The 26933-nt window shown below is 35.2% G+C and overlaps 1 protein-coding gene across 3 annotated transcripts in view; it reads left to right on the top strand.

The window, feature by feature from the left end:
- The window catches only part of LOC150109095 (uncharacterized), an 88762-nt gene extending 67996 nt beyond the window's left edge, over window positions 1-20766 (top strand). The window contains exons 3-7 of one of the 3 annotated variants that reach the window (XM_090411673.1): window positions 4470-4608; window positions 11604-11776; window positions 11876-11962; window positions 16937-17019; window positions 20031-20766. In XM_090411673.1, coding sequence (XP_090267799.1) covers window positions 11693-11776; window positions 11876-11962; window positions 16937-17019; window positions 20031-20043 — 267 coding nt within the window. In that variant the 5' untranslated portion in view covers window positions 4470-4608; window positions 11604-11692 and the 3' untranslated portion in view covers window positions 20044-20766. Of the gene's footprint in view, window positions 1-4469; window positions 4609-11603; window positions 11777-11875; window positions 11963-12301; window positions 12373-16936; window positions 17020-20030 lie in introns of those variants that run through there. The other 2 variants (XM_090411666.1, XM_090411660.1) reach the window with 2 other exon arrangements.
- The last annotated feature ends 6167 nt before the right edge of the window (window positions 20767-26933 follow it).

Genomic DNA, 26933 nt, shown 5'->3' with positions numbered 1-26933 from the left:
GACACTGAATTAAAATAATAAATAAAAACACTACAAACTCAGCTTAAATTTTACCTCGTGATAGCCACTCCCAGTCTATTATATGGTTCAGATATATATGGACTGTTTAAAAGGACAATTAGTAGCAAGACAGAGACAGCAGAAATGAGATTTTTAAGGATTATTAAAAGAAGAACGAAATTAAATCTCTTAAAACTTAAAGATATTAGAAGAGTGTTAGATATTTGTAGTGTAAATAAAAATAGAAAGCCAGATAGAAAGAAATCAAAAGAGTATTTATATAGGATTGTAAGATATCGGCTATGAAAAGAAGTGGATACATATAGACAAGAGAGAAAGAGAGAGAGAGGAAGAAGAAGCAGAAGACCAGCTGCAAGATGGAAAGACAACTGAACACGTATGCATGTGCCCAATCCTTGATGAGAAAAACTTCGATAAGCTCTTAGATTTTTATTTAGTTCTTTATTTTTATGTGCATCCTTCCCCGAATGGTGTCTCCACCTTGTCGTGGTAGGGGGGGGGTTGCCATTCCAATGATCCAGTGAACTATACCGACTGTGGCATTGCTTTCAACAGGGCCTTCCAAGCCAGCAAGGTTAAAGGTAAGGGGTCAGACAAAGAGAATCACCCTGTCTTCCAAAGCATTGGGCCGACAACTTCATCTCATAAAAAATCGAGGTCACAAAACATGTACCAAGGAATCTTCGCGTCTCGGATTTAGATGGATATTGATCCGAGCCTTGGAATAAAAATAACGGTTTTCGAATAGGTTCTTGATATGTGAGAAGCTTATACAGAGTTGGGACCTTTCAAAAAATCATGCAATAAATAAAGATGAAATGAATTTAGTAATAGTAGCAATACAAAAGAGACAGGGGAAGATAATTTGAAGAAAGAGAATCTTCTATTACTTTCCGGTGGAAACAACTCTGTAAACAAAATGGATTTGGAAGGTTTCTTCATTGGGAAAAATTGTGATAATCGCTGATCGAATTTGAAGCTGTCATGAAAAAAGAAGCAAACTAAAAGTAGAAAAACAAAATTGTTCGAGATAACCTTTATTAATACACACGCACCTACAGAAGCTGAAGAGGGGAAAACCAAAGATGAATTCTATGAAAAACTGGAACTAATCCTTGAAAAAATTCCACGATAGGATATAATCATTTTATTAGCAGTTCAAAAATTGGAAAAGAAGAATTGGGATTGAGTGTATGACTGATGGTCATACACTCCATCAAATAGACTCTCATAATCAGTAAAAGACATAGGAATGCATTCAGAACATCCGGAGCCTCAGAGGAACCGAGCGTGATTGGGACCATTTTTTAACTGATGCTCTTCTCAAGGTTAAAATGAAAAGTAAAATAAATACTATTTTTCAGCACATGCAAATCAACGAAGACAGAATATTAACTACAATAATCCCCTTTGGGAGGAATTAAAAATGAAAGTGAATTAGCAGGTCTCATACGTGACTGGCATTTTTTTTTTTTTTTTTTTTTTTGCTCTGAGAAACTTTCTGGTCTTCATCTGACAAAGCAAGCAAAGGGATTGAAAGCAAGATTTAAATTGTCACTTTCTCCATCCTTCGTTTATTCTCCCTCACTTGTAACAAAGCATCTTTCAGATTCAGCCTTAGATGACGTACAATATGTGTTTACTGCATTTGATTTAGCAGAAAAAGGTAGCAAAACATTTAAGACAATGATCGACAATAATGAATTTCGAACTATTTTAGAGTACTTTCGTGCGAATGTGCATGAAAATTCTAATTTTAACTAATTTTTCATGTTTTGTTTTGTTATTTTATGTTGAGCGTTTCATATTGCACACAGATTAAGTTTTTAGTGCCAAGAATTATATAAACACAAGAATAAAAGATTAATTAAAAGAGCATTTTTGGGCAAGTAGAATTTATTTTGCAGCTGATTTAAAAAAAATTTCTATAATTAAATCTAATCCATTGTTTTTTTATTTATAAGTTAATAATCCTTTCTGTTTATTTGTACTTAAAATATATATATAAAATCTGCATTGTTTCAACACTGATATACCTTTAGACCCGGGTCTAGTACTCAGTCCCTTCAATGATCGAATCTACTTTGGGTATTTTCTAACTTCGGTATAAGTAACCACAAAGAAGCACGTGTGCAGAAGTTAATCCCGAACATTATGTGACTACTTGCCATATTATTAAGCAAACATCGAAGGAATAAATCTGTTATCTCTAAAATCCAAACAATTGTACACAAAAATATTCAAATTTCACGATCATCTTGCACCGAACTTGAAAAGGATCCAGGAATTTTTGCAAGCAGCCTCTACAAACTTTGTTACTACACATCGAGGCAAAACTTGTTCTGGCACACGGAATTTTCCAGTGAAATGGATAGAATGCAGTAAATTTCAGACCGACAATTGAACTTGCTCCGTATGTGGACAAAAACAGTTAAAAGACAAAAGACAGAAACAGTTAATCATTTATTTTATTGCTGTCCTCTTAATAAGATGTAACTGGTTTCGCCTTAGTACTCTGCATGTTCCTATGTTAATAGTAGAAGAGGTCGTAGTTCTGCAGTTTCTTCCACCAATCACTACCAAAGCCAAAATCATCATCTTTTTAATTACAGAATACAAGTACCCTTTATGAAGAATTCAGAAACAGGATGCACAAAATTCAGCAAGCAATCCAGTTATACTCCAAGTTATATTGGCGCAAACTACCAATGCTATGCAAGCTAAGCAATGACAGCTTTCAACTTTGTCTAACACTTCAATTTATTTTCTTTTAGTAACTTCAGAAGAACCAGCAAGTAATTCAATGTATAACGTAATATCTTTAGAGTAGGGTGGTCGTATGAAACCATGGGCAGAGTAGGCCAGCTCAAGGTAGCTAGCCTCGAGGTGGGAGGGGGGGAGGACGCCCTCTTGTCCCTTTCTTTCAGGTTTCAGGAGCAGCATGCAGACAATGGCTCAGATATTAAGAGGTTGTAACGAACCTATAATTGATACTTTGTAACAGAGGTCTTTGTGACTGAATTGCCTGCTGGGATGGCCCTCATCCCAGCAGGCAATTCAATGCTATCGACATTAAAAATAGCATTGAATTGCTATTTTTAATGTCGCCTCATCCTCTCACGGAACATACAGGTACAGTAACCGACTTTAAGTGTTTTATAAGTTTTTGAACGTTCGAATCTTTCATCGCATAAATTCATTTATTTATAAATCATTACGCACTAAGGTGCGTATACTTGCAAGCCGGGATGGCCGAGAGGATAGACTTTGGCGCTCTGTAATCAAGAGGCTATCATTTGAATCCCACTTAAGTCATGGCCGTTTGTGAATGTTATTAGGCAGTAAATGATTTTCATTCTTCATGGTGAGGCGACCCACTTAAAGAAACCATGAAATGGGCTTGGGAAAACTATGTTTGGTCCTTAAAGCTAGTAAGCTGGAACATCTAACCTTAGGTCAACCCACTGCACCTGTAATACTGTACTGCAAGCTATGGGCCTTTCGTGGGTACATCATACAAAATAAAAGGAAATAAAATTCTTCGAGTTTTTGACTAGAAATGAATGCTCCATGTTGTTTAGCTTTGTTGAACAGCATTAACGGTCCTCAGTAGACCTGGGGTAAGGTAATACTGGTGACTGCACAGGCTGCTTAATAATAATAATAATAATAACTCTTATAATACAGCATACTCAACATTTCCATACACCCGAAATTTCTGTTTATTACACATTCTGTATAAGACTATTATGTACATTTCTGAAAATTACAAAAAAAATATATTAAAAAAATGGAATGCTCTGACGTAGGGCCTTGGTATTTACTGAACCGTACCTGAAATAGAGACCGACTAGATTGAAACCGAAACAAGATGAAATGAAAGCTTTCGATAGTTTCAAGAAAAGATTTTTGAGTGTGGTTGTGTGTGTGTAGGGGATGGGGACACTAGTCGTAGTCTCTATTAGCAACAAGTGATGAAAGGACATGCAGTCGCCCTTTTTATCAATTGAGGCTTCCCTCCTCATGCATGTCATATTTTTGTGTGTTATTTGTGCAAAGAGCAGCATTATATAGGGATAGATTGTAGTTCACCGGAAAGAATGCCTTTTTTCAATATCCCTCAAATATAAAACTAGTACAAGCATATTGCATTTTAACAATAATGGAATTTAATGTCTGAATTTTTCAATATTTCTGTGTGTAATGAAACTATTTCATACACGCCTTAATACACACAAAGGGTAACAAATATTTTCGTAAAAATCACCAGAACTTGATTGAAAATATAGACGTGATAAATTGGACTAGAATGAAATGAACAGGCTTTCAATTTTTGTTTTTAATGATAAGTGGCTTTTTTCTTTTTTTTTTTTTTTTTCAGTTAGAATAATTGTCTATGTTACTTCCTTATATGATTTGTTTACAAGAGTTTTTTTTTTTTTCCCCAGCACGTTCGATCATACTGCACTCAAAATCTTTATCAGGACAAGTCTGCAGAATTTGTTCTGTCTTTAGTTAACTGCAATTATACTCAAAATATTCTTGATGCCAAACCACAGTCTTATATCAATTAATAGATATTCTCACGTAAGTAAATCCTTTTTTCTAGATTTTTAACATGCGTTTACTTTATATTGAGTACGTAGTTGTACTTTACCTTATGCTCCGACAAAAGGATTATTATTATTATTATTATTATTATTATTATTATTATTATTACAATTTCTCAATCAAAGATTTCGTAGCTTCCCAACACAGCAAAAAAAAAAAAAAAAAAAAAAAAACCAATACCTAATACCCAACTGGTGTCATCCTCAGATAAGCTTACATATAAGCTTCGAGGATGAAAGTAAAGAAATTAGTTCTCATCCAAGATGTATCATATGTAACCAAATGCATGTAATGTACGTATCACATGGAAACCAATGTATGTAACGTATATATTATATGTAAACCAATGAACGTAATGTAAATATCACATGTAAACAAATGTAAGTAATGTATATAATAACTGTAACAAATGTATGTAATGTAAAAAAAAAAAAAAAAAATTATTATTATAAATACTTCGGGTATGTTTTATCGCCATATATAAAGGTTCATCTCCTGAACTAGCATTTATTGAGAAAAACAATGCAGTCATGTGACTGCACCGAAGCACAGGAATATACAGAAAGCCATCGATTTCTTTCAAGCATTGAAATATAACATTAAAACAAAACTAAATAACTGTTTTCGATTAAGGTATCTTTTGACGGAAATAGTTATTCTTTTAAATTATCAGCAGCAAAAATAAAAAATAAAACGAGAGAAATTCAACAGGATTGCACTGCTAGAAGTCAACCGGAACTTGCTTTGTGAAGTTCCTGTTTGATATCACACAGGAAGAAACGATGCGGAAGAATAGACAGAAAATAAATGCCGAAGGAAATGTGTCACCTTCGATAATTTAGGAATAATAACGATTCGCGATTAGAAACGTGTGATATGTACGGCAGTTGATTACAAATAATAATGATAAAATAAAGATCAATTTTTTAAATTTTTTTTTTTTTTTTTTTTTACATGTAATTTTGGTCAACGGCTTAAAACAACGATAAATGAATTTCAGTAGACTGAAAAGTAATGGCATTCCAAGTCTCGTCCAGTGAATGAAATTATTTGACATGCTAATCACAAATCTGTAAAGAACGCGATCGTACCTGCCATCTGCCGAGTATTCCAAAACTACAATGATTTTTATATCGTTTACAGTGAAACTATCCATTCAACCAATTCTCGTCCGTGTCTCAGACGGGTTGAGTCTTAATTACTGGTTTTTATTCAATTTAGTGCAACCGGCTTGCCATTCCTCTGCTGCGTCACTCTAAAAGTATTTTATATCTCTACAACTGTGTGTGTGTGTGTGTTCACGGGGCGGGTTTGCATATTTTGAAGGAGGAGAAAAACCAGAGTTTCGGAAGAAAAAATCCTGCCACCTCCATTTGAAACCGGCTAACTTACCTTTACCTCTATAAAGGCTTCATAGACTGTATTCGAATCCCATTCTTTTTAAGCAGAATGCTTCGTCAAAACCGACTAAGTTACGAAGGCTCTTCACACTGAAACAGTCTCTTAAACATAATCTTGTAACTTGATTAACATCTTTGAGGTAAAAAAAAAAAAAAGCATACATAAGGATAGTTTTGTTTCTTATTTGAACAATTACGACACTAACCTATTACGCTTCTTCTTCGCCTTCTTTTTTTTTTTTTTTTTTTGAGAAGTTTGCTTGCATAGATGTCTCTAAGAATTTTTTTTTCCGCTAACGCCTTTTATTCCTCAGTGGGAATAAGTAAGGCCATTTAGCCCTGACTAACTTTCTGAATAATAGTGGACATACTTCCCCTTAGCCAATCACACAGTAGCTAGCCAAGGAGTATTAGTGATTTTAATTGGTAGCAGAAAGGAGAGTACGACACCAACCTGCCGCTCTCGTGGTTCGCTAATACTATATGTTATTGTCTGTGTGAGCACGGCGTTCCATTTTCTTGAATTTACGGGATGAAAATCTGGAGTTTTCGGGAAGAAAAATATCCCAGTGGCAGAGAACGACTTATTCGGAAACCAGTCGAAGAAAAGCTTAGAAAACGTCTACTTAGAAACCAGAATCGAACTTAGAATGGTCTTTCTTTCGGAGACCTATGCTATGAATGCAAACACCATTTCCATAGAGCTACACAAGCATCTTGTCTTAATAAAATAAGATAATCACAATTATATTTCGTTACAGATAATTTTAATTTGGGTATATCATTTGCCCAATCTTTCCAAAATCTTAGTGCAGATGAAATCTGCACTAATAATATTTACAATATTACACAAATATTATATACCGCTGAAGTCTTTTCCTTGTTCAAAGTTCGCATTGGTAAGATAAGACGTTAAAATTCTAAATAAGAATGACATGTTGAATCCCATTTCTTTTTCAATGCAATTTCTATGCAATGTGAATAGAAATTCAAAAAACATTTGCATAGAAATGTGAATTTCTATGAATTCTATGAACGATACCATCTAGTAATTAAATCCATATTCTTCTTCTTTGAGTGCCATCTCCTATCGGAGGTCGGCGACCACCTTGGCAAATTTTGAGCGATTCTCAGCTACTCTGAGCAGTCTCTCAGAGTTCATACCAGTCCACTGTCTGATGTCTGCCAGCCAAGATTTTCTTCGTCTTCCTTGTCCTCTTCTTCCATTTATCTTCCCTTTTATAATCAGTTGAAGTATCTTATATTTTTTATTACGAAGTAGGTGACCAAGATATGCAGTTTTCCTTCTTTTTATGGTATCTAAAAGTTCACGTGATTTCCCCATTTGTTCCAGTACTTCCTGATTGGACGCTTTTGCTGTCCATGGTATTTTTAACATTCGTCTGTATAGCCACATCTCGAAGCCTTTGAGATGAGCCTTTTTATTGATGTTGTTTTTAAGGTCCAAGTTTCTGCACTGTACAGCAATACAGACCATACATTGCATTTAACAATGCGTACTCTAAGCTCTAAGTTTAAACTGCGGTTACACAGTGTTGATTTCATCAAGAGAAAATTTTTTCTTGCCATTTCAATTCTAATTTTTATTTCTATTTCAGGATTGCAATCTTCATTTAACCAGCATCCGAGATATTTAAACTTTGCCACTCTTTCTATTTGTTTTCTATTTAAAGAAAATGCTAAATTAAGAATTGGTTTCTTACTTATGACTATGAATTTAGTTTTGGTGATATTTATTTTTAATCCCATTTTTTCACTCTCTTCATTTATTAGTTCCAAAAGATTTTGAAGATCCTGAATATTGTCAGTATCTGACAATATTCAGGATATTCAGGATCTTCTATCGGATGTTACTGATGATTTCACCATTTACACTAATCCCTTCCTTTCTTCCTTCCAAGACTTTTTGTAATATGGCTTTTGAGTAGATGTTAAAAAGAAGAGATGACAGCACACATCCTTGCCTTACTCCTTGTTTGATGTTAATGGAGTCTGTAATAATGTCATCAACTTGAACAGATGCCTTTTGGTTCCAATATAAGTTTTCAATGATCCTGATGTCTTTACCATCTAATCCAATTCTTTTTAACAGTACAATCATTTTAGCATATTGGACTTTGTCAAATGCTTTCTCGAAGTCGATGAAGCAAATGAATATTACCTTGTTTTGGTCAATACATTTTTGAAATAAGATCTGAGAACAGAAAAGGGCCTCTCTTGTTCCCAAGCCGTTTCTAAAGCCGAATTGGATATCACTGATGGTGTCTTCACATTTTCTGTATATTCTTTTTTGAATTATTTTCAGAAACATTTTGAGAACGTGACTCATTAGGCTGATCATTCTATAGTCATTACAAGTTTTCGCATTTACTTTTTTAGGTAGCATGATGAAGGTCGACTGTAACCAGTCTTGAGGGATTATGCCTGTATCGTAGATCTTATTAAATAGCTTTACTAATATGTTAATGTTGTCACCTTCTAATAGCTTTACTATTTCTGCTGGTATTCCATCTGGTCCTAGGCTTTACCATTTTTAGCTGAGTTTAGTGCACATTCTACCTCTGATCTTAGAATGCATGGACCTTCCATATGTGCACAAGTATTTTGAGTTCTGTCTGTTATCAGTAAAGAGTTCTTCTACATATTTCACCCATTCTTGCATTTTGTCATCCTTTTTGGATATAATTTCCCCCTTTTTGTTTCGAAGGATACAGAATTGTTTTTTCTTACATATACCTGAGGTCTCTTTCATCTTTTTGTGTAGATTAAAATTGTCATGCTTTTCCTGTAGAATTTCTATTTCTTTACATTTTTCATTCATCCAGATTTCTTTTGCTTCTTTGATCTTGTGTTTAATAATTTTCTGAACCTCTGTATATTTTGTTGGATTATGATTTTTATATGATCTGCGTTGATCCATGAGAGAAAGAATTTCATCAGTCATCCAATCTTTCTCTTTTACTTCTCTATTAGGACATAAGGTATTGGTACATTTCTCTATGAAGACAGATTTCAATTTGTCCCACGATTCATCAACCCTCATGATGTCATCATTCTTGATAATTGCTAGCTCTTGATTCAGATCTTGACTCAATTTGCTTCTTATCTCTGTGTTAAATCCATATTAGGAGCCAATAATTAAAGTTTGTTTCCTGACTTCCTGCGTGGTCTGATTATTATTATTATTATTATTATTATTATTATTATTATTATTATTATTATTATTATTATTATTATTATTATTATTATAAGTGAGAACCTCCAGGGAGTCAGGGACTACACGCACCGGCTATCATACTTATTCTTGAATTCATTCACACTGCTTGCATCTCACAACATCCAATGGCAACCCATTCCAATCACGCACCACCATCTGAGAGAAAAATATACCCCTCGCCCCTTTTTAGCAGCATTCATTCTCAGCTTCCAAGGATGCCCTCTCGTCCTTTCCCCACCCTCCATAAATTGAAAAATTCCATCAATTGAAATCCTGTATGATTCTTTCAGAAGTTCGTAAGTCTCAATCATACCCCCCCCCCACCTTTCTCCTGTTTGCTAGTGTCTGCAGTCTACAAATTCTCAATCTGTCTTCATAATCAGTATTCCGCAATCCTGATATCATTTTTAACACTTTGCTTTGTACTTTCCAGTCCTAACTCTCTCTAATATATCAGAATCACAACAGAAACCAGGAGACCAGACCTCCGCATAATAGTCCGAGGGAGGTCTTATCAAGACCTTGTTAAGAGGCAAAATGACACTTATCTTTACATGTGAACGTTCGTTTCAGCATTGGAATTATCTTTTGAGTTGTATTTGCAATATTTGCTACATGGCCCCCTGAACTTCAACTTCCTATCTGCTAACACTCCAAGATCTCCAGTCTCATCAGTTTCTTCTAGCATAATCCCACCAATATAATACGACATCGGATCACGCCAAAGTGGATGACTTTACATTTACTGACATTGAACTGACATCCGATATCCATTTTCCCATGCCTACAATTCCAGCCTATTCAAATCATTCTGCAAGTACTGCATATGAGAGGCATTCCTGATTACCCTACCTATCTTTGCATCATCAGTAAATAGCTGTATGTCACTTGTCATGTCCTTCTCAATATCATTAATGTACAGATTGAATAACAGTGGACCAAGGACTGATCCTTGTGGTACATCACTGGTTACCTTAAATCTCGCGGACTCATATCCCCCATATAGCACTTTTTGATATCTGTCAGTCAGCTATCCTTTTATCCATACTAATATTGTATAACCCAAACCCATTTTCTCCAATTTATGCAACAGTCTATCATGCTGTATTCTGTCAAAAGCCTTAGCAATATCCAAAAGTATCATGGTATCCATTTCCCTTGTCTAGTTCAATGGTAACACTGTAATAGAATGTGAGCAAGTTGCTAAAACATGACCCTCCCTTCGTAAACCCATGTTGCTCATTGCAAATTAGAGATTCACCGTCACCCCATTTCTGAATACGAGCACTAAACAATTTTTCCAAAATCTTAACCACCACTCCTGAGATACTAATTGGTCGATAGTTGGATACATCGGTCTTTGCACCACCCTTGTGCAATGGAATTACCATGCATTCTTTGCATTCCAGAGGAATCGTCTCTGTGCTTAGACTCATATTAAACAGCCTGGTCAAAGGAATGCTCAATTCATCTGAACATCATCTGAATGTTCAGATGATCTTTTAGCACACGTGCTGATATCTCATCACCTACTTACTTTTGCTTTTTTCATCAAGTATAATAAATGTTTGCATTTAAGTTCCGATGATACGAACTTAAATGCAAATCTCGCTGTGTGTTCTAATCCCATTATGGCATGGGCATTTGTGCAAGTCTTCGCAAGTCTTTATGTGGTACACCATTTTCGTCAAACAGTGTGGGGCACCTTATTTTATGGCGTCTTGAAGTAGCTCTCCCAAAGGCACAATAACAGTTCCGTGATCGGTCTCTAGTTCAGAAAGAAAAAAATGGATTACCCAGTCCTTAGACCACTCACGGTGTTTCATTCGTGAGTAGATTTTTAAAAATGCAGAAACTTTTTATATGAATCTCACTTCGTGGAGAGAGGGCATCACCCATGCAAGGTGTTATAAACTTCTCTTAAATTCATTCACGATAGATGCACTCACTCACTCACTACTTCAACAGGTAAACTTCCACTCACTCACTCACGTTACTCTGAGAGAAAAATCTAGCTCTCAGCCCTTTCTTAACCGCACACAAACTTAACTTCCACGAGCATCCCCTTCTCCTCTCTCAACTTTTCATGTGCAAATAAAATGTTATTGAAAAATTTCATCAACTTATCCTTTACCCAGTGTTAGCGCCTGCGTGCCCATATTGTTCTGCGTTCTCTGATGATGGTCATTTAACTTTTTCGTAATATTGTAAGTATTAATTAAAGTTATTATAATTAATATTCAGTTCAGCATACGTTGTAATTTTCTCAAAATGATAATTATAAGTTATAGTTAAAGCCCTAAATTATTTTTATTTATTTTTTTAATTTGCAGAATCGTAAAATTTTACAGCTTAAACATAAGCTTTACTTCATTGATGCTTTAAATTATGAGAATCCAGTTATAATAATTACTTTCTTTTGATGAGGAGGTTTGAATGCAGCAAAGTTCACAATTCATGTACGGAACGATTGAGGTCACATCGATTGAGATTAAACGATATTCAGGTCAGTAACTTTTATTTCGTCTACTTAAATAATGCTGATTGATCGGTACGGAGTTCAACACAGAGAAGATCACAAAAGGTTAAATCTTGTGTATTGCAGAGAGGAAAGTACACGGTTACGACGGCGAGTGCTGATGGTGGTATGAAGAGCATCAAGAGGATAATTTGGAGCAGTTTATTACTTCAAGTAGGTATTCATAAAACTAATGTAGGAATAGTTTAAGTTCTTGTGCATTGTCCCATCCCATTAGAAACTCTTATATATTTTTAAAAAATATATAAATATCGGGCTATCTCTATCGGAATATCTTAAACAGGATGGCTTGCAAATAAAGATAATTTTATTCTTGGAATTGTAGCGGTGTTTGGGAAACACACCTGATTTAGGTGTTGACTATCTTACTTCCGTTTTTTTTTTACCTGCTGCTTGTTTGACGAACTACAATATGTTTCGATTTCTTGGTAAATGAACCGAGCATGCGCCTTTCTTGTTTTGCAAGTTTTTGTATATAATAATAATTTTCGTATATAAGCATATACAGCATTCTGAGAGGAACAGGCCGAAAACATTTTCAACGACTGCTTAGTTTGGTACAGGTGAGCTTTATTTATTTATTTTTCTGTTAAATCACCACAAGAAAGATTGCATCTCAATATCATCACGTGTTTCTATTTAGTGTCGAAAGAAAACTGAGAAAATAATGGAAACAGTTAATTTTTATAAATTATTATTCAAATTATGTCAACGAACCTGATAGAGAAACAAGTCGTTCATATTAACACTTTAAAAGTTACGTATGAAATCTTTTAAAATAGTATTATGAAATGTAGGTAGATTAAATAAACACAAAAGGGTAAATATGCTTTTAAAATGTAGCAGTCAGCTTCATTAGATTAAAGATCAAAAGCCCTCAATATTGATTTTTTTTCTTACTTTATTTTTTAAGATTAATGATGCTACTGTTTTGTCTTTAGCAAAAGTTTTAATCTATGGTTGGTCGACATCATCCGCATAACCATATTGATAAGCTGTAAGTCATCATCATATTGTTTGATCTTCCTTTCATATCTCTCTGAGATCAGTGGTGAACAGATCCAATCAGTTTACTTTCAGTGCTGTATGAACAGCAGATGGCAAGTCCATTTTTACTACGAATCACTGAAATGAAGGTTTTTAAAATTCAACAGTTTATTTCTTTGTTATGACAATTAAAGCTATGTTTTAACGTATTTGCTACAGCCACGATACTGAAAAATAAAGATATACGAAAGGCGTGTAATTTAATTTTTTAAATTTCTCTTCAGCTAAATAAATTTGTATTTTGCGAAAGCGTTGCTTGGATCCACAATTCGTTTTTATTATTATTATTATTATTATTATTATTATTATTATTATTATTATTATTATTATTAAAGCGTTTTTCACTTCCTTTTAAAAATTCTGGAGAATACATGTGAACTGTCTCATATTAAGATTTTCTTATTTAGTATATATAATAAGTCTGTTTTATAAAGATAAATTTTCCCTTCGAGATCAGGTTAATACTTATATAGTACACCTAAACCTCTTTTTATTCGAATTTTTTTTACGCGAATTGGAATATCAAAAATAATTTTTTTTACGCGATTTTCATTCACTTTTACCCGCCCAACCTAAAGTCTAAGGTAGGAAAAAATCCGTAGAAAATTCTGAGAATTTTGTTGAATTGCATTCTCGTTTCTATTAAGAAAATTATAAATTCTTACGAATTTTATTTGTTGGGAATTCCTCGAATTACATAACTGACTGCGCATAAAAAAGCAGTTCTTAGCAGTTTGAATTATTTAGTGTTTGAGTAGACAACGCAGTTACCGCATTTTTTGCATTTGCATTTTTTAAGTGAAATCAAAATAAAAATTGCATTATAAAATTAATCATTTTGCCAAGAAATAATAAATGGTAAGCTATATGTAATTTTCAAATTTTCATTTCATTAACCGAAGATTTTAATCCAGCCCTCACATGATGTTGCCGATTGAAAAAAAAAAAAAAAAAAAAAAAGGAAAGCCGTTTCCTTGGATATAAAAATTCAAATTTTAGATCGTCTTCAAACTGGGGAAGGTGCAACGGCTGTGGGTAAGCATTTCGGAGTCCGTGAATCAATTGTCAGATCAATAAAGAAAAATGAAGAGTCTATTAGAAATGCGGTATGTTCTGGTACAAAATCGAGTGCAAAATTATCATCATACACAAGAGATGTTGTTCTAGAAAAGGCCGAAAAAGCTTTAGTGATGTGGATAGAAGATAATGTACAAAAAAGAATATCAGTTGACGGAAATTCCATCAAGCAATCAGTGAGATTTTATGAACAGATTAAAAAAACTGCAGCCAGATACGTCATCTCAATCGAGGAAAAAATTTCCTGCAAGCAATGGTTGGCTGGCTAAGTTTATTAAAAGACATGCTCTTCATAATATAAAAATTAAAGGTGAAACGGCTTCTGCTGATGACACAGCTGCTAAAGTATTTCCACAAAAACTTGCTAAAATAATTGAAGATGGAGGTTACACTCGTGAACAAGTTTGGAATATGAATGAAACCGGCCTTTTCTGGGAAAAAAATGCCAAACAGAACTTACGTATCAAAAATGAAAAAAAAAACTGTTGGTGGGTTCAAAGGATCGCATAACACTCCTATTTTGTTCGAACGCTTTAGGAGATCGGATGTTAAAATCGATCATTAAGACACGGCCAATGAAAGGCGTAGATTTTCAAAAATTGCCAGTTCATTGGATGGCTAACAAAAAGGCTTGGGTGACCATTGATATTTTCACTGAGTGGTTCCACAAACAATTTGTGCCAGAAATTAGACGCAATTTGAATGACAAGGACCTCGAATTTAAGGTCTTTTGATTCTTGATAATGCACCCGGTCATCCTACCATAGAACACTCAAATGTGCAATTTTTTTTTCTACCGCCCAATACCACATCATTGCTACAACCTCTAGATCAGGATATAATTGCGACTTTTAAAACATATTACGTCAGACGAACATTTCAATACGTTTTGAACAAGCTAAATGATGATGAAACACTGTCAGTGTGGAAAAAATTTTTCAATTATGGATTGTATTGATCAGGTTCGGTTATCGTTATCTGAATTGAGACCGGAAACTATGAATGCATGCTGGAAATCTATTTGGCCCGCATGCGTTAAAGAGAATGCTCCTGTTCCCTTCAATCATACTGCAGAATTCCCCAATATAAAAAGTTTGGCGTGTGAAATTGGCGGAGAAGGATTCGATGATCTTACTTCGGCAGATATCGAAGAATTGTTAATTGATAAACCTCTTAGCGAAGACGAAATAGTGGAGATTGTTTCTGTGACTCCTGAAAGCGAAGACGTTAATGATGATGATCAAGATAATCCTACTTTTACTGCTGATATAATTAAAGAAGGTCTTAAACTGGCCAGTAATTTAGGCAATTATTTTGCCCGACATGATCCAAATGAAGAACATGCTGGGAAGTTTTCACGTGAGCTTAAGTTGTTAATGTCTTCATACAGAGAATTATATCGCGACTTATCCAAAGCATCAACACAGCGATTAATAACCGAGTTCATGCCTAAAACTACTGAAACAACCAGTGGTACTTTTTCTCAAGATATGACAAGAAGAATTCCACAAGTTGAAGCAGAAGTCGATGAGATAATACCATTTCTAGTAGTTCTAGTGATATTACAGTCTCACGAAAACGAAAGCTTTCGCGTTTATTGTCAGAAACTGATAGCGAATAACGTAATTTTTTATATAATCCTTAGAATTGAAACGTATATATTTTTTTTAAGTTATTAAAACTCATTATATGTATGTGTGTTCTTCATGAAATGTAAATAAAAATCTTATGATCCTAACGAATTTGATGTTTTTTTCCCCCCATTATTTTGCTTATATTTCAGGTTTGGAACCAATCTTCACTCTTTCTATGGAGTCAGTAGTTCTTTTTACGCGAATTCTATTTACGCGTAATTTTTAGGAACGTATCTATCGCGTAAAAAGAGGTTTAGGTGTATTTCCATTAACTAGTTGACTAGTGAAATCAAAGCAGCTCGCTGCACTAAAAGTTAATGTAAACGAACGGCAATAATGGAAGTCATATTTCTTGTATATAAATATCGAAATGGCATATTCTCCTATATTATTATACTTTAAAGAAGTGATGTTTCAGAGTGTTTATTTTACAAAGTTAGATATATTTGCCAAGAAATTATATTCTTATTTTCGTTGATCTTTTATTTTAGTGCAAGAAAACCATAAACGAAAGGTTTGAATTAGACGTAATAAATTCTGAAACTGATGTGGGAAGCAAATTTTTCCATATTATAGCATATAATACTAGTCCTACAAAGCGCGCTGTGCATTATGGGATACTGTCATTCTCCAGACAAACTTCAGTATTGATTGTTTCGTCCGTGGGAAGCTTCAACAGTGGAGATGCTGAATTAATTTGAGAGGAAAAGTCGAATTTCTTATAAGAAAGTACCAAACCTTCGCCTACGGTAGGGCAAACTATGAATATGAACAAAAACAAGATGATTCTTTTGTATGGAAAGAATCATCTTGTGTTTATAAAGAAATACACCATTTTGCTCTTTGTATAATGAAAATAGAAATTTTATGCTCGCTGAACAGACCTGAATAAAGAGGCGTTCGCATATTTTTCCACTTCTAATGAGAGCAATCGTAACAGGTATAAATCTTAGAATCCTGGATGTGTTCTGTGTATTACATAGGTCACCTAAGGCGACTTATAATAAAATATACTTTCCTTAAGCTTTTAAAATAGCGCATTTCGTTATAAATGCTCTGATTTACAAAACGCTAGTTTATAAAATACGTCAAAGAATTTACAGCTAATCACGAAAAAGGTTCAAACACTGTGTAAACAAGGGTAGTAAAATACAGATGTAGACAAGAATATAATTTTGTGTCAAATATAATGCAGTTAGTGAACAGATGAAAGTGATAAAAGGATATGGCAAAAAACTGCTACCATCTCGTGTTCCTAATCCTAACTAGTATAATATTTATACTTATATAGCGCATATTCTATAGTCTATATATACATATTAAAAATAACCTAGATATAAAATTATTCATGCATATATTTTTTTTATAGATTACAAACAAAGGCAAGCATAATCATGAGAGGTTGGATATCCTTGGTATTTTGCTTTGTGCTGCTGCTGGTGGAGATCAACGGTAAGAACATTATTTGAATTCGGTATTTTGCACTTTCTTCAATTTGGCATAACTGATGAGGAATAAAAATGACATTTATATTTCCTTTATCTACATGTTATAAGTGTGTTAAAACAAATTCAAAAACCTTTTTCAAGATCTTCTCAAATTCCATCGTTCGTGATGATGAGATTAACTTGGAGCATTTTTCTAACAAGCGAGAGATACTTTTCGTAATATAATCAAACAAATCTGTCAATTCGTGGCGATACTTGTATTGGCAGAATGCAGCAGTGAACTTCAAGTTACGATATATTTCAGTCTGACTTGTATTTTTGAAAACTTGTGTAGTGCGGAGGAAAAGGGAGCTAAGAATCAAGTCTGCAGATAATGAATCATTTTTTATCGTGCGTTTTAAATGAAAAAAGAAATGATGAGGTATACTAGAACTATTTTAACCCTTATCTCTATGTACGCAAATGAAGAATATTATTGGGTCTTATCAAGAAAGCGATTGTTGTTGTTGTTGTTATTCTCATGATTTTGAATGAGGTATTAGCTTCCTTATGCTATAATGTGCCAATTGTTTACGGTTAAATATATTAAAATATGACCATAAAGAAATATATCAAGTACAGCATAGTGTAAAACTGAAATATAAACGATCGAATCAATATAATATTTCTGAATTAAAAGACCTCATATACAAATATATCTTAGATTTATTGATAAATCTAAGATTACAAGAACATCTACCTGTCTGTATAAGGCCCGATCTTAGAGCAGCATAGAACAATAGAATGTTTTATGTTGCTTTGATCTTTTGGATCTGCTCGTTCTTTCGCCTTACTCAGGTCTTAGCTGGCTGTTTTCACCCATTTTAGTATTTTGCGTGTAATTATTTTCATTTCCTGCTCTTTATTACCTCATTGGGTGCAGATATTAAAGCTACGAGGGGCAGTTTCTTGCATTTGAAGCATCTCCAAGTGATTCCGAATGCAAATCCTGAAAACAATTGAGGTAGCTTGCTTTCGCTGATATTCAAAGTCTAGGGAGTGTTAAATATAAGAATAATTTTTCTAATTGGTAGAAGATCACCATCCCTGCATATCAGAATTCGTCTTATAATTGTCACCCCTTCATTTTGCAATTTGGAACATCGAGGAAGAAGTGAAATCTTAATAGTTCTCCTCTAAAGTAGTTTATTTTGTGAAGGATACCATAATTGGTACTCCCTCAACTGATATTGCACGGAGGAGTTGGTCTGAATGTTTCTTAAATGTGTTGAACTAGAACATCACCTGAATGGAATTTATCACTGATTTTATGGAACTCCTAGTCATTTCAAACCTTTCTGGATAAAAAAAAAGATAACATTTTCCCAATATGATGTTCATCTGTTGTGTGTACGATTGAACACCATTTTGTTAGTACATGTTTCTATTTTGTGTTTCTTATTTTCATGTTATTTACTGTTTTTCGGTATCTGAATCTTTATCTCCTTTGGATATGAATCCTTTATTCTCTTTGAGGATAAATGATCTTCTGTCAGAGCCCTCGCAAGGTCCCAACAAGTTCTGATAGCTCTCCCTCTCCCATCTATTACGGAGATGCACACGGACATCCCTTATCCTACAAACAGTGACAGCAAGGCTACCTGAAACCATACCAGAACCAAAGCAAACCTTCAGCCCTTCCCCTGAATCATGGAGAAAGATACTAACTGAGATGCCGTTCACCTCTGTATACCACCAACAGACTGATCCTGGGAGAACCATTCAGGACCACTCATCTTGCTGAAGCGGGGAGGAGGGGGGGACAAAGAAATGCATGTCTACCATCAGATTCCTCTTTCCAGATGTCCACAGATCGGACCGCAAGGTAATAACAACGGCAGGGTATTGAATCCTAGTGATGGTATGAATAAAGTGAAAGTTATAAAAGATTCAGGAGAAGGGGAGCGAAGAATACGAGAAGAAAAATAAGGAAAGAAGAAGAAGAAGAATGAAAACTACTATCACTATCACAAAGGGGTCCCTTCTACCACGATTTGGAACCCCACATGAAGGGGCTAAGAAGGAAAGCACATAATACCTTCTCAACTACAGTTATATTGGAGGTTTTTAATATAACATATTATTTTACGAGGTTATGACCTGCAAAGCTTTATCAATGGCTTTTTTTTTAAATCAATAATACATACTGTGGGTCAGATGCAATACTAAACACAGAACTGTGTTCGTGCACTTTCCAAACCATCTTTCTGCAGATTTATATCAGACATAGCAAGAAAAAAAAAGCTAATGCATTCTTGCAACAACATTATCGTCTTAGTATTAAAGCGCGTATTTCTGATGATTAAAAAAATGTGCAGGTTCATGAAAGTAATACACATGTAGTATGGATAACATTTCCCTATGTGGATATTACTTGAATTAGGATAACTTCGTATCAGTATTGCTTAAACTATTAGAAGCAACTCCCGAGATTTCGATATACTTTTCAATAAAAACATTTAATTGGTCAGGTCCCGAATGGCTATTGTTCACTTCGGCCTAGAAGTTCTATAAGAGAATGGCAAATCATTCTTCACAAAATGGACTATTCTCTTCACGATGATCATACCCAGTCATTTATTCACGGTACTTAAACATGCACTGCATGATTAAACTTAGTGAAACAGGCGAGCATTGAGAATAGTATACATATTTCTAATGAAAATTATTATTGAATCATTAGAGTATGTACGTATCAAGAGATTATCGGTGCTGTTTCGATAAAAGTTAAGCTGTGGTCTTGAAAACCAGAGCTTAAATTTCATTTTCGACCCAAAACAGATCGGCAACGATAAAACTACAGTAGCATAGTGCTATACCTAAAGAGAACGGACTATATAATGCCGGCTAACTACACCATCGGTCCATCTGAAGAAACCAATTCAATGAAATATATCAGTGAACTATATTGCTTAAGATAATTTATATTAGTAACTTTTTTAGATTCCATTTTGGTAATCGCATTCTACTTTCCAGGTTCGAGAACTAAACGACAAGCCTTTCCTTTTGGCGAATGCGACGACAGCTTGAAAGTTAATGAAGAGATCGATAGCTTCATCGAACGAGAACGCCAGACCATACCGGATCCATTGAAACTCCCAGACAAACAAAACAGAATTACTTTGCACGATGGATACATCAGGGGATTATCCACAATCAGTCGAAGTGGAGAAGCATCTGTGGAATGTACGACTTCGTCAGCTAAACTTTCGTCGCTGATCAAATTCCGTTACTTAAACGTCACGTATCAATGGGAAGTGAAGGTGTTCAATGTAGGATGGCACGGCACTTTCGAAATAAGCACGAAAAATCCGGAATTCTTGGTTACAATAGAAGCATTTAAGCCTTCTAATATAGTCAAGGTGCGTACTTTGAGGATTTCCGATTTGAACGACATCGAAAGAAAAGTAACAGGATTCGGACCGTTTAACTGGATAGCCACTCACTTAAGCAGATTAATCAGCATACAGATATTGCTTAATGAGACAAAAGATGCGATTAACAGCAAAAGCGGTGATCCCTGAAATCTTCCTTAAATAACCGTTTCAATTTTCTGCTGTATTAAGTTAATGAGAACACAACCTCGTGCATTTCTATACACTCGTATGTATTCCTTCCTGTATAACAAACAGGTCATGTAGTTTTGTTGTCTTCTTTGTTGTTTTCAATTTTGTAATTTAAAGTAGAATATAAACAAAAGTTTTATCAGTAATTAATTTATTATTTTATTCTTCCTTTCTTTCTTTCTTTTTTTTTTTTTTCAATTCTACACTTTAGTATTTTTGAGTGTGTATCTTTTTGTAGAATCAGAGGATATATTTACCATCAGTGCATTATTCACGGATACTTTATTATTACTGTAAGACATCTCCAATGATTTCAAGGACTCACCGCAGGAGGGCACTTCACTCTACTTTAAACCTTCATCAATACAACGTTGCTATCTACACAGTGTTCCGCCATCCATCACATAACACAAGCAACCAACACTATTTTTTTTTGTCTGTAAACTAGGGTCAGTTTGCCTGTATACGGGATTTACAAACCCGAGTTTCCAGAAGGAAAAAACCCTGTAACTTCTGCAGGTGACCGGCTAACTCACCTTCAATTGAAAACGCTAACGCCATACATTTGACAATCGAACGCAAGTCTTTTCCAACCAAAGGCCCTTTGTTCCCTTCCAATTTAGCTACGCGACCGATAATGCTTCAAGTTTCAGCCTTCTATATTTTTATTTTTACTCATGTACTATTTATGGGCTAAAAGTGAAATACTCACTCTTTCTTAATTCTATATGTTTGGGGAAAAAAAAAAGTTCGCCATGCTTGTTTAAAAGTTATGCAAATTATTATGACCACATGCTACTCCGCACTTATAAAAATCGCACTTCTGTATGAATTATTTATAAAATGTAAAAATAAATTCAGCTACTTTCTTACGAGATATTAGATTTATATTCAAATCAACAAATGAAGGATAATTTAAATCGAAAGGCTCCAGCATATTTGATAACAACACGAGAGTAGTCAGAACATGACACATTACGTACAGTTAGTCATTTAATCTACGTGTAATTAACGAACAAATGATAATGCGAATGCACGTGTAAATGCACTTAAAAAGTAACGAATGAAATTGTTATAAAATGTTGTCCAACTTGGTGTGAGTTTATTAGTAGTAGTACTACCACGCGCCACTTCCATGGCGTCAAACGATTCAGGCTACTTTACAGCAGTCCATGCCTACACTACCTAATTTACCATCTAAACATTACATTGTCCACAATCCACACTGAGTTTTCGAACAACTCAACTATAGTGGAGCAGCTGATCGAGTGCATCACGAGAATGAATCATAATACTTTATGTATTATGATTCATTCTCGTGATGAATGCACACATTTGACAAATACTTTTTTCTCTCAATTGACACTGAATTACAAAGCAGTGAATTACATAACAATTCCATTGGCAATATTTTATACCATATGAAAGGAAATTAACAGAGGCTTTGGGGCACTAAGGAAATAATAACAAAGGTTTAAAGCACTTAGGCTTAGAAATGTTTCTAACATGTATCATCTTTACAAGATTATATATGTTTTCCCCAGATAAACAGTATTGAGTTCATCTGTTCCCATGACGGTGTGAAATTTTGAAAATTTTATGAAGTAGACTTGCTATTATTACTATAATTATACAGTACTTTGATAGATATGGGATTAACAGCTCTTTGAACTGTAGTAGAGGCCAGTGTTATTGTATTTGATTTAAGAACGAACAGCAATGATCAGAAACTTCAAGTGAGCGTTGAAAAGGCTGACATTAATCATCAAAAGATGCATGCTAAAGAGGCAAAATATTGAAATTTGCAGTTGTTGATTGAAAAAGTATGAATGAAAACTTCAAAATAGTATCAAACTAAATGCAAAATCGGAATAAACTATTAAATAGCTTAAGTTCTGATTTCCGAAGGATAAAACCATCTTCTTCCATCGGCAAATGCAAAAATACAACTGCTCAAACTGTTCATTATATTATAGTTGGAATGATGACCAAGGTTGGTTGGTTAGTTGATTTATGGTGACACTGCTCCGAACATTAAACTTAAGGGTCTTCATTTTGTACAGCAGGCGTAATACCTCACACATTATTAGATGTGGATTATACACAGGAGAAGCGATAGCCTGTAAATAACCCAATGAGTCTGTATAAAATTACTCGTACATGCTTTTACCAGCGGTTTCCTTTTATATGCACAAGTACAAGCTGAATGGCATGCAACTCTCCTGTATAATTATTGTACTGAAGCGGATCTGGTTGGATATAATAATATCTGGAAACCCAGCTGTACAGTCAACACAGGTATCAGTTCCTGAGCCATCAGCATAGGTGGGCAAGAAATCAGAGTGGGTTGCTGTGTGGACATTGAACAATTGCAGGTAGATAGAAAAGAGTATGAGACTTCTGTAACTGACAAAGTGAGGGATTGTGAGATGGAGTACAAAACCTGCATGGAAGAATGCTTTTATAGTGTGGTGAGGTAATTTTGTCAACATTCATACGAACAGCTTGCTTGGGTCTCTTTTAACATGCATTCAATAATGACGTATGGCAGCTTGACGTGTGTGATATTGAGTTTATGAACGCAGAAAAACGATACTAGTCCACATAGGATACTATGGAATAGATTTTATATTTTAGGGCAGAGTTAAGAGGCAACTGTTTCCATCTAAAGTGATAGAATCAGTTCATTTGCTTCAACATAAAGAATTTGAGTGGATCGTGTAAGAAAGGAATCAGTAGCTATTCATATATCCTGATGATGATAGGTGATAGGATCTAACCATTGTAAGCTATTCTGCCATGCAAAACCGTAGACTACAGACACATAATCCAGCTTGGAACGTATAATCGCGGGATAAAGGCGAAGCAATGAAGATCGATCTGCGCCCTATTCGGTAGAAGATTCTTGGAAGACTCTGTCTTCCAAGAAGGTCCTAGCCGTCTTTTAATATGCTATATCTCCAAGCTATGTCATAAGCTTTTTTCCATGTCAAAGAAGATGTTAAATCAGATGTTCTCGTTTGAAGAAAGCGTCTCTTATACTTGTTCTTAAATGGACAAGATGGTCCAAGGTTGATTGGTGTCTACGAAAGCCACATTGTGCGTTGAAAAGAAGTTTGTTGCTGTTTGAGTACCAGAGAAATCTAGTATTTACCCTTTCTCCTAAGATCTTACCAAGACAGCTGATCACAGTAAGAGGACGATAACTGTTTGCTTGTGCTGGATCCTTTCCAGGTTTTGGAATGGCAATGACAATCGACTTAAGCCAAGAATTCGGAAACTCTTCCTCTAAGTATTCTGTTGTAAGAGAAGAGAACCTCCGCAGCTCGGTCGGTATAACCGAAACCCTTTGGTCGGAAAGAACTGGTTTCGATTCCCGTCTATGAGGTGAGGAACCTTTATCCAGTCTCTTTCGACGAAAGATGAGTTAGCCGGTCTCATACGGTGATAGGGAGTTTTTTTCACCCCCAAAACATGTTTTTTTTGTCCCTCGAAACAGGCAAACCGGCCCCGTGAACACACGAATTTACAGCCCTGAATACTTACGACAATATGTGCAAGAGATAGGGACTTCACCACATGTCGTTATGCCCTAGGTTAGCCATGAGTCACATCATGGTAGTTAACCTCCTGGATAGGAGACGGCACATGAATGGGATGAGAGTAAGAGAAGGAGATCGATGGAAAGTGTGTTTATCATCTCATAATGGATGTCGCCAGGACTTATTTCATTGGCATGATAGAGCAGAAGAGTCTTTTTAATTCCTCCTCAACCAAAGACTGATGATATGGCTCTAGAGCAAAGTAGAAAAGTTTGCTTCCTGTTTCTCGTTTTGATATTAAATACTTAGGACGACATCAATCTGTTGCTCAGATTCTAGCAAAATGATCTCCCAAAGTTTCGGCAATGGCTTTAGGATCAGCAACATATCCATTATATTTAAAGGCAGACACACAGTTTGTATCTACCTTTCATTTCTGGATTTTATCCCATACAATTTTTTACACTGGATGTTTGATTAATCGATTTTGTAAATGGAATCTAAGACTGTCTTTGACTCGAATGTCTCATATAAGACGCTTTCCCCAGCACGTTTAAAAGCCACCCAGTTTCAACTGGATGGCTTTTAAACATGAAACCCACAATTAATTCAACATTACCATTCTATTTGCGACTAATTCCCTGATTTCTTTGTATTAATGCTTTGTGGTTATAACCCCTAATATGTTTTTTTTTTTTTAGAAATTATCATGACTTCGGTTTTTGATTCGTTTATTTTCTACTACATTCGTTGATTTCTGAAGATCCGTGTGTTCATGGGAGCGTTCTGGGGGGACGAAAAACCCTTACATCCGTATGAGTCTAGCTAACTCACCTTTAGTCGAAAGAGACCAGATGAAGGTTCCTCACGTCATGGACGGGAATCGAACTCAGATCTTTCCGACCAAAGGGCTTCGTCTATACTGATTGAACTAAGGAGGATTTGCATCGTATTAGCGCTGCTGAAATATCTAATGTTTTCATAATTTACTTAATATTATATAACTCATTGTAGTTTTTGTTTTATACTGATATGTAATTTAGTGCTGAGAAGAGAAAGAAGCAGATGGTTCGAGGTAAGAATCGAGATCACATGAACAAAAGAGAAAACAAGGTAAGGAGAATATTATGTACAGAGACTAATCAGAGGACTACTTAATGAAATTATAACAATCTAGTTTTATTGGCGTAAAAAATAATTAGTCGTGCTATCCTAATGCAAAACGATAAGGCGAAAGAACTAACAGTCTTGGTTGGCAATAATGGTCCGAGAGAAGTATTCGATGAGAGAGGACGTGAAGGAGTTGGACGAAGCAAAAATGAAGAGCAAGAAGGTGAAGATTGCAAGTCTTCTGCCATTCTATGATCGAGTCGAACTGAGGAGGCGTACGTTGATAGGAAATGAATCGATAAGCAGGTTGTGCAGGAATAATGTAGGATTTGCGGACCTGTGGTTTGTCTGATGGAAAGAAGTATTTGTATAATGCTCCTGGACTGCTCCTAAATGGTTTTGGCGTTTGATGTCTAGAGAGAGAGCTTTGTGACCACACATGCTGAAGGCAAATTCAGGAAAATTTAAGAAATTTGGATGGATGCAGGTGTGTCATTCACCCATTAGGTGAATGAGAATGACCAACAAGTGCAGAATCTAGTCTCTCAAGTGAAAATATTGAATAGCGTAGTCATTTCAGGAAGTAAAGGTGTTTGGGGACTAAAGGGATGATACTGGCATTAGCAAGACTTGGCTAACAGCAGATGATGTAGTTACAGGGATTGAATGTGAAGGGTTTGGTATTTTCAAAGAAGATAGAGAAAATAGGATTAGGGAAGGGGGGGGGGGATACTGCTGATGATAGTGGATGAACTGCAGCCAAAAAGAATAGGAGACAGGCTGTTCATTTGAAGAAGTCTGGAGCGAGAGTAAGGCCAGTAAGACAAAATATACAGTTGGTTGTTGCTATAGGCAAAGGAGTTCCACGGATGATCTGGAGACATGCATCGCCAATTTAGTACAATGAGTACAGGTCGAGTATATGGGTATATGGGGCTTCAACTATGGAGATTTAGACAAGGAAGAAAGATCACATGGCAGGAAGGAAATAGAATTTATATACCTAAGAGATAATACTTGAGGCAGCATGTGATCGAGGAGACTGTGTGCAAGAGTATTAGACCTAGTCATAGTATCTGCTATCCATAACTAAGGTGTTGACATTGCCTCCGATTGGGTTTTCGACATGGTTCTCGTCTTCAGTATCAGACGTAGCATCAAACTGCTTGCTTTCCACCTGACAAGGCTGATAAACAGAACAGTATTGAAGAGGTATACATGGAACTACACAGCAGGCGATTATGACAAGTTTAGGAGGAACCTTAAATCTGTGACACAGCATAAAACACTGCAAGGGGAGGATGTCAGTAGTGCATGGATATAGTGAATGGTCATCTAGTTCTAGAGGAAGATACATTGTATACCAAAGGTCAGGAGGATTAATAATTAGGTAGGAGTTAGGATGAAGTAATATCATTAAGCGTGAGCTGCAGAAAAAGAAAATGGTATGGAGGGTATATAAGGTTACCAGCAAATTCATGTACTGTCCAAGGGTCAACTGACCTTGAATATGAAAAACCATATCTCCGACTTTACCAACGGTAGTGATAAAAATAAATAAATTTATCATTAATTGCGATTTACATTCGTTAAATGGTAAAAGTGTGTGCACAGTAAATTTTAGTTGTGCATTTGAACAATTCATATCTCACGGATGCACA

This window comes from Typopeltis vanoorti, chromosome 2, assembly GCF_054136105.1.
Source record: "Typopeltis vanoorti isolate ZY-2024b chromosome 2, IOZ_Tvanoo_1.0, whole genome shotgun sequence".
NCBI lineage: Eukaryota > Metazoa > Arthropoda > Arachnida > Uropygi > Thelyphonidae > Typopeltis > Typopeltis vanoorti.
This window is presented reverse-complemented; position numbering and strand designations above follow the sequence as displayed.